The sequence below is a fragment of the Limulus polyphemus genome, unplaced genomic scaffold, assembly GCF_000517525.1.
Source record: "Limulus polyphemus unplaced genomic scaffold, Limulus_polyphemus-2.1.2 Scaffold509, whole genome shotgun sequence".
NCBI lineage: Eukaryota > Metazoa > Arthropoda > Merostomata > Xiphosura > Limulidae > Limulus > Limulus polyphemus.
This window is the reverse complement of record NW_013666119.1, coordinates 186204-196068: the sequence shown is the minus strand read 5'-3', so window position 1 is coordinate 196068 and position 9865 is coordinate 186204. Positions and strand designations below refer to the sequence as shown.

Below are 9865 nucleotides of genomic sequence, written 5' to 3'. Positions count from 1 at the left end.
AAGTTTAAAGATAGTTTCACGGTATGATTGGTTTATGATAGTGGATAGGTGAGAGAACATACTTAAAAAGGTATACATGGAATAACAAAGATAAACGTTTAGACTTACACAACCTCGATTAATCGCCGTGATGAATTCAAATTCGATGACGAAGAACCCACTTTGAGACTAATAATGCTTGGAGACGGCTTGAATGAGTAATGAAGAAAAACGTTAATATAAGTTTAACATAACAGCAAATGTACACCGTTTCGACAAGGTTTTGTCATCATCAGGTACAAATAGTTTACACTGACACAGACATATATATATACAGTACTGAACAAAGAGGTCACAAAGAGTTCTGTTTAGTTGTTTTTCGTGTGTGTTTGTTGGATTGTTTGGGATGGGTTTGAATTTCTTTTTATCGGAAAGGATGTCGTTCATTTTGTCGATGTATTCTGAATTGTCATTTTAAACAAAGAACCAAACATAAACAAACGAAAAATCAAGGAATCCATTTTAATTGAACAAAAAAACCCTGCTCTAAACCAACACCCTGGGGTGCCAAGATACTTCTTATAAGTTTTGCAATAGTATCCGGTCATGTGACCTCTTTGTTTAATACTGTATATATATATGTGTGTCTGTGTTAGTGTATACTACTTGTACCTGATGATGACAAAACCTTGTCGAAACGGTGTACATTTGCTGTTATGTTAAACTTATATTAACGTTTTTCTTCATTACTCATTCAAGCCGTCTCCAAGCATTATTAGTCTCAAAGTAGGTTCCTCGTCATCGAATTTGAATGCTGTACAAGAGTAATGGCCAATCTCAACTAATTCACGAGCCAAGAGTGCGGCCCTGAAACAACCTCAGTAGCCACAAAACCTCTTTAGGAGTTTTAGATAATAAATTTAGACAAACTACCTATATATGTGAAACATATTATGCGGAGTGGTCTTGGGTTTAATCCTAGGAGCCTGCGGGTTTCCACCACTAATGTACAGTAACACACACACACACACATATATATACGAACATGTGTTATTACGCCAGCAGGAAGGACTGGTGAAAGTTAAGGGTAAATCATTCCATTTTCCGCCAGTCAAAACAATTGTAAACTTTTATTTCTGTTTCTTAAAATAGTTTTCACATTTTTTTTAGCTATATGAAGACCTGTCAAAAGGTAATATCACAGGATTACAAGTGTACAAAAAAGAAGACCTTCCAGAAAAGTACCATATAAAAGGCAACAGTTTGACAACACCCATTGTTCTGATGGCGGATCCTGGATATTACATAATTGGAGTAAGTAAGAATAGCACTTGTGGTATTCAGTGATACAGATTGTGATCATTGACTTATATTGTGACTATTTAGATTCATTAATTTTATTTTCCCGTTATTGGTAGAACACTTCTTTAAACGTAATGTCAAACAGATGTGCTAACACTAGTAACAGTACGTTGATCGTCATCTTTAAGCTTCAATTATACTAGTGTTTTAGCGAATATGAAGAACACAGGAGTTGAATTGGGTCATTAATGGTCCTGATCCTCTAATTGAAAGGAGAAAACATTAGAGAACAACGACAGTAAAGTATTAATGTTTTAATGCTACACGCAAACATGGAAGTTTTTCCTCATATATTAATATAGAAATGTGGATCTCATACAAAGCTTTAGTAGGTACTCAACGCTTCTGTCCAAAGCTCTATATACATGTGTGTGTGTGTGTGTGTGTGTATTCTGAGTCTGTTGTCACTCCAGAGTTTATCATGAAGAGGAGTTCCACTCCTTCAAAATCCCAGTTTAACCAGCAGAAGCACACAGAAACAAAGAGATAAACTCCTTTTTGTTGAAGTTTAAAAATACTATTATTTGCATAAGCAACATTTTTACGTTTATGTCGGCGGTTCTAAAATATCATCAAAACCATAATACTTTCAATACTATGTGGTTTCCTCAGTTATAAGTATATCTTCAGTTTAATAGCGTACCTGTAAACCATTTGACTTATCGCCTAGGTCGTGCTCATTTTTTTGTAGATTCATAATTTTTGAAATGAGAGTTTAGGTAGCTCGTGCCTTGAACGTTTTACATATATTCTCTAATGACATAATTCATTAGACTCATACATAAACCCCATATTTTATTTTTCTTGAGGTTTATGCCCCCCAATAAATTCTAGTCGCGGTATACTTGCTGTGACATAACCATGTACAGCAGAGCAAATACATCGAAAAAACCTTTAAAAACAAATTAGGGTATGGACCCTAAAGGAAATGAAAATTAGAAGATTTATATTTAATGTTCTCTGCGCTGGTTATGTGAAGGAGGATCTGCAAGAGCTTTGTAAATTATTGTTGCATTATTTCCTCATCGCTGTCCCTTTTTGACAGTAGTAATAGAATGAAGTAGCATTTAGGTCGTTAAATCGAGCTTCTTGTAATCTTTAGTATAATCAATATTATTTACCAAGCGTTACAAAAAATTAATAACGTGAAAACTGGGATTAGGACACTACTCTTAGTGACTGATAATATGAAATTACAAGTCACTAAATGAATTATCTTTTACAGACAACACATTTTCAAGTAGCCCATATTATTTTAATGTTATAGAAAAGGCGTAATGCCTGTTATCAGACCTATTAGTTAAAATTGTGCTTTTTTAAAATGTTAAAGGACATTTTCACTGTTGTTTTTTATATGTATGTGTGTGAAAGCTACTTTGTTAACGATTTGTAAGGTTAGTCTTTTTTTTATATTTGTTGTTAGAGTCTAAGTAAAGATAATATTTCACCAGCTAAATAGATAGGGGCCAGATAAGATAAAACACAACCTTGATATACCTTTACTAATTTCACTGGATCATAATAGAGGAACGAGGCTTACTCTGAGAAAATTATTTCTTATGAAAGAAAAAGATACAGACAATAAATATTTATAGGTTTTGTTTGTTTTGCTGAATTTCACCCAAAATTATTTGAGAGCTATCTGCGCTAGCTGTCCCTAATTTTGATGTGATAGACTAGATGGAATGCAACTAGTCAACAACACCCACTATTGGGCTACTCTTTACAAACGAAATGCAGGAATAACTGTCACGTTATAACGCCCCCGTGATTTTTAGGGCGAGTATGTTCGGTGAGGGGGATTTAAACCCACAAATTGCGAGTCCAACAAATATATCCAGCGGGTAACTTCAACTCGCATATTTTATTGCGAAGTAACTCATTGTTTCGTGATTATTTTTCCACTATCATATACATATTAGTTATTCTAGAGACTTCAACGTGTATTACGAAAAAAGTAACTAAGACACAAACAAGATACGCGGATGTTAACATTCCTGTCTTGTCAAGTGCACAGTGAATAACAGACACGTTTACACAAGTTACGCATTTTACCTTTCGTTAAACCCCGATAAAATTATCCTATAAGAGTTTGGTAGATAGCTCGATTTATGATTTAATGTTTCAGTCTCGTTTATCTTTTATCTATTAAACACAATACTTAATAAGTTCATGTTTTTGTTCATGCTTAAGGACTGGTTTTATTTCTTATGAACTTGAATCGCTTTTTTCTTCATCAACTTGATCTCCGTCTATCAGCTTGAAGACAAAAATAGAAGCATACCAATCTCTTCAAAAATCTATCTTGGTAGCCATGGCTACGATCCAGATAAGACTAAAGACATGCGAACCATTTTTTTTGCCAGAGGACCAGGTAAGTCTAAAATGTTATTAAAATATTTGAAAAATTGCGTAAATTGAAACATGTATATATGAATTAGTGGAATATAGTATTTTCTTGTTGTTGTTGTTGTAAAAATGTGCAAGGAAACATTATGAATAACCATTTAGATTACACACACATCACAACGAAAAACTTGGCAGTATTTTGTAACATTATATCTAGATTATAGTGATATTTTTGTATCTTTTGTGAAGACAAGGTACCTATGGGAGTTGATGCTTTTGATTTTTGGGTGAATGTACTTCATATTTGACAAATTTGTTAAGAAAAATTGTTTTGTTGTTTGTTAGCGCTAAACTAAACCACAGTCTATCAGCGCTTTGTCCAATGTGGAACTGAACCCCAGATTTCAGCATTATAAATCTATAAACTTACCACTGACCCATCGGGAGGCTGAAATGGAGGAGGTTAAAAAGATAATGTTTTAATTTTAGTTACACCACAATGATCATATTAAAACAAAAAATCTATTAAGAAGTCTGAGAGTGAAACCCCCAATGGCTTAACGGTAAACTTGAGGGCTTATAGCACTAAAAATCAGGATTCAATACCCGCGGTGGGAACAGCAAGTATAGCCCATTGTTTAGACTTGTGCTCAAATATGATCAACCAAAATAAATTGAGGGCGAATTATTCTTACACAAACTATTTTTTACTTAAAAAAATAAACAGAATGAAAGTACAATTACCAAATTTAACAATCAATCTACGCATTTGTTTTAATAATGATAATTAGTAGGGAATTTGCTGGAGCTGTCATATTTTGAGGAATTAAGAGTCACTGAATAATCGTATTTTTCCTCCACCATAACACTGACAACACGATAATGTGGGTAGCATAATAGTTATTAACAATATATAAATTAGTTTGTTTACTTTAAAGCAAAAAGTTGCATAATGGACTACATGCGCTATGTCAACCACAGAGATCGAACTTTAAATGTTAGCGTTATAAGCCCTGGAACTTATCGCTTAGCCACTGGGAGGAAATAATTAGTTTGGTTCACTTGTTATGTGGTATAGATCACTTACGTTTCGCTCCGAGTACTCATAAAACAAGAGGAAAACCTAGAATAATTATTCAAAACTTGCATCTTATATACTAATCCAAACTTTAATCTTAATTATTTTGTTAATTTGCACTTTTAGCTCATCGATATTATTGAAGATTTCATTCATGGCGTTAGATTTTGTAATCGATTCTCGTGGCGGACAGAGTGCCAATAAGTTTGTTATTATATTATTCACAGTTCGAACCCCCACTTATTTTTTTTTATCCTATTACTTGATAAATGAAAAACACTTAGTGATAATAAAATGACTGTATTTGAATCTTTTTCTTATAACTTCTTTTGTTGTTTCTCGATTTTACAATGTTACCATAGGAAACAATTTTTTTTTTGTCTGCAGACATTTCACAAATGACTACCTGATTTATGACTTGTCTTGAATAACTGTTTTGATTTCAGCTTTAAAGAAAGGTTATAAATCAGGACCAATACATATGGTGGATCATTATAACCTGCTGTGTCACCTACTAAATATCAAACCACTTCCAAATAATGGCTCCTGGGAAAACGTTAAGAGCATGCTCAATGAAGGAAGAAACTACTATCCATTAACTTTCTTCCAGATCTTGGCTTTGATTTCAGCATTGATGTTCTTTAATAATTTGTGGTAGATCAACTTCTTTTTTTTTCTTCTTGCTTACTGTATCAGCATTTTAATTTAGGGCTTTTTAAATTAAAAATAAGATAAATATATTTTCATACTTAAGCCAAAGTTTATAAATTGTACTTTTTCTGATGCTAAAAGGATTTTCTAGCAACCATTTTATAATGTTATATCAACAGTAAATTACATATTATAACGTACACTCGAGAATGATTGGTATAAGGTTTATATTGTTAAGAACATTTATTGAATGAAAATGGCCTGCTAAATAAAACTACTATATCTTCATAATTTAAAGAGGATTCAGCTTAATAATTCCAAGTTATCTTGTCTACACAACTGTGTATGTATAAAGTACTACGACGCATTTCTTTTGTTCTACTATCGGCATTTCGAGTGGTAGTTTTTAAAGCTATAACAAAGGTTGAGTAGCAACAAATGAATGAGGTTATGATATTTTGTACACAGGTGGTGTAACCTTGATGAAATTTAATCTATTATGTAAGCTAGAGAAACCACTTACTACATTTTATCCTGTGTGTAATTATCATACTTTATCATTTACTTGGGGTCTTCCGAACGACGAATAATATTCAGATATAATTCCAAATTATTTTTAAAGCACACGTCTAACTTATATTTCAAGGTAGAAATTGTAGTTACTTTTAGTAAACAACAGTAGCCACATATCACGTAAAACAAGTGGCATCTACGTATCAAAATGATAAGTTATCTAAACTTTCAGTTAACTAAGATAGGCTCATCTGACGCTGCGATTGTTTTTGTATGAAGATTCTTCAAACCTAATCTACATATGTTAAATGTATCGTGGCTCCATAAACACACACACACACACACATATATATATATATATATAACTTCCAATCATCTTGTCCATTCTATTAACAAAATGGCTTAAAATTAACTCAAACAAAATACGAAAAACAATATTGTACTGTTACTTTGAATAGTTTTATTCCTATGGGAATAACCATGATTGTGGAATCAGTGATATTTGATTTATAATTAGTCATCTGCCAGATAAAAAATAAATTGATGGGACAGAAATATTAATTTGATCAGAAATAGAAAGACCACACATACGATTAATATCATGTTTATTTGCACAGGAATACCAACTATATTTACATTGGGATGTTTTGGAATAAGCGCATTTTGCATAAAGTTAAAACAAAAGCAAGAGAGAAAAAACCAAGAACAACAAATGCAATGATAAAAGTTTACAAAAAGTACACAAAATACATAAATACAATTTGTTTGCTTAGATTCGCGCAAAGCTACCCATCTATACTTGTGAAGTGATAGATTAGAGGGAAGGTTGCTTGCTAGTCAACACCACCCACTACTAAGTATTGGGCTACTCTTTTACCAACGAATAGTGGGATTGAATGTCACATTATAACGCCCCCGCGGTTGAAAGGACGATCATTTCGGCTAGGGATTTCAATATCGCGACCTGCTCTAACCAAAAGGCTAAATAAATACAGAATGGGGCAGATGTTTAAAAAAAAAAAGTTTAGTTGGAACAAACTCGCAGAGGTATTTAATTCTCGAATATTTTATAAATCTTGCAAGATTATTTAACTAAGAAGTAATGTAGTGCAAAGACATAGTTGGTAGCTTTTAGATACTTTAGGAAGGCCATAACTAGAGAAACCTAGATTGGGAGCTACTGAGTAGAGTTGTTTAAAAAGTAGCGTTTCTGTTTTCTTTTTCAACAAGTTCCTTAGATATTTGTTCTTCTCGCTTATCCTTACAATCCAGCGTGTTTTTCCAAACCTGTAGTGAACGTCAGTCTCTCTTCTTCGGGAAGGTATATCACCTCAGGAGTCTACAACGATAAGTCTGTGCACGGCAACAATGCACCTCGAATAGTCTTGAATATTCAGTGTGAATTTCGCGCAAAGTTACACGAAGGCTACCGGTGCTAGCCGTCCCTAATTTAGCAGTGTAAGACTAGAAGGAAAGCAGCTAGTCATCACCACCCACCGCTAACTCTTTTACCAACGAATAGTGGGATTGACCGCAACATTATAACGCCCCCACAGCTGAAAGGGCGAGAATGTTTGGTGGGACGGGGAGTCGAACCCGCGATCTGTGGCAAGACTCACTGTTATATATTATATAAATCATCGCTATAACGTCTGTGTTGTTCTTTATTGAATTACGCACAAAGCTACTCGAGGGCTTCTGCGCCTGCCTTCCCTAATTTTGAAATGATAGTCTAGATGAAAAGCAGTTAGTCAACACCCCTCCTCCATCAAATTGTGTGCTACTCTAATCGTATAATGAGATTTGCCAGTCACTCTTATCATATCCCTACAGCCCGGAAATGTAGGGCGTGATTTTTTATTTTATTTTAAGGAAGTAACTTGACACGAACCACAGAACCTCGGATCCACAGTCCAGCACGTCAACCACTGAGCCGTGTTCGGCTTTATAACGTACGATTAACTATCTTAAGGCAACCTGTGATAATCATGAAACCTGACAAAATAAGATCATTGTCATTCTCTGTACCATTCTCACCTAACATTTTCAAACATTTTTACATAGCTGTGTGCACCTTACGATATAACACTATCACTTTCTCTATACAAATGTCAACGTTTTAGTCTCATTCAAATTTTCTACAGCTCTAATTAGATCTACTTCTGATACTGGGAGCTTTCCACTGTGATGTCTACCAGCAGTGCACACATGATTATATTTGTGCTATTTGTAAACAACTACGGACTTTCAATTTGTTTTGTTTTTACATTTCAACCTCTTTTTTTCAACTCGGCCAAAATTGGAAATTCAGATTTAACCCTGCATAACATATTATGCAGTTCCTCCTACTATTGTGGTTCTTAACAGCAAGGTTATCAAGGTACCTGAGAAGAGCAGAAAGTTTTATTGTACAGTATTGATAAGAAGTTGCCAATATCTTGTCGCAGTTGTTCAAGTGCATCCATGTCTCATTGAAAGTTCAACAAAATTACATCTCTCGATACAACTGGCTTTTATATATAGATAGAAAATTAATACTTAAACAGCCAAGCAAAATAAAATCAAAAGTAAGAACTGCGTTAAAAACAACAAATCCAAACCTGTGATAAATGACATTTAAATGAACAAAACAAGCCCAAGACATATATTAAAAAAAATATTTAACCAACGTTTTGTCTTTGTGATACATTGGCTGAATTAAATAAATATTATATATATATATATATATGGAAAGTAAAGTTGTTGTTTTTTTTCTCAACTTTTTTATCAAAATGTGTAAATCCCTCCAGTATGCACTACAAATTTTGAAAGACAACAAATACAAAATTAAATTAAAGATGCTGCATAAATTAAAAGGATTACCAAGGTACAGGCTATAATGTGGATTATAAAATGTGCCCTGGATTTTGGAGGTGACTGAAAAAGTAGGACCCACATTGCTGTGGAGATGCACCGTTTATCAGTCTTAACCTCCCTTCGCCAATCTCACATGAAAAAATTCATAACAAAAATCTAATAAAATCATCAAGAGAAATACAAGTTAGAAGGGCGAGATGTGGGTGCTAAAGCCCACAATGTCCCACATCTATATCACCCTTCACTGCCTGCAGACAGTTGTGGGAAGGTGACTGTTCTCTGAAGTAAATGAAAAGAAAAGAAAAACGAAATAAGGTACTACCATTTGGGGGTAAGTATGATAAACAGGTTGCCATTCCAGCTCCCATTATAGTAGTAAAGTAGTAATTAACTTAATTAATAGTACAGTAAATAAATTACACTAGTATAGTTATAAAAGTCCAACCAAGTTATCTAGACTAACTAGCATAACTCCCAAATACCACCCATTAAGACCACTGTAACTACCAATTTTCAGACTTTAAACGATCCTTTATATGCGATAAGGTGTTCATCTTGTAACGAATTTGTTGTTTCTTGGGATTAATTTTATATGTAAAAACGTGTTTAGCTTACCGTGTTAGTTACGTATGGCAAAACTCCCGCCAATTCTACAAGGTTGTACAATATTCGTGAACGCAACAATCGACAATATATCCACTTCCGTAACTGGTTAGATATAGTCCAGTATTGTTGTCCGAACTTTCGAGAAAATATTATAAAAAGACCAAGGCCAAAAAAGAGAGCATATATAAGTCTGCTAGAAACCTGTTATAACCGTGTACGCTATAAAACGTGATTTTGCTAACCCTTATCGACCGGAAAATATACGACATTTGACCAGGAACAGTTATAAATTTCGAACTTCAGTGAATTCTCAACGGAAGTTAGTATCGTTCCGAAAATATTACTGCATTTTCATTGGATATTAGTGGTTTTATGAAAATATTATTTTACTTCAACGGTCCAACAATTGAGTGTCTGATAAAGTTAGCTAGCTTCTCGGCAATTGTACGTACATCAATTTCAAGTTAACTC

At 33.8% G+C, this 9865-nt stretch overlaps 1 protein-coding gene across 1 annotated transcript in view; it reads left to right on the top strand.

The window, feature by feature from the left end:
• Window positions 1-5716, top strand: part of LOC106458751 (ectonucleotide pyrophosphatase/phosphodiesterase family member 6-like) — a 30243-nt gene extending 24527 nt beyond the window's left edge. Inside the window, exons 5-7 of the mRNA XM_022385059.1 lie at window positions 1150-1293; window positions 3601-3715; window positions 5215-5716. Coding sequence (XP_022240767.1) covers window positions 1150-1293; window positions 3601-3715; window positions 5215-5426 — 471 coding nt within the window. The 3' untranslated portion in view covers window positions 5427-5716. The remainder of the gene's footprint in view (window positions 1-1149; window positions 1294-3600; window positions 3716-5214) is intronic.
• Window positions 5717-9865: the final 4149 nt, after the last annotated feature.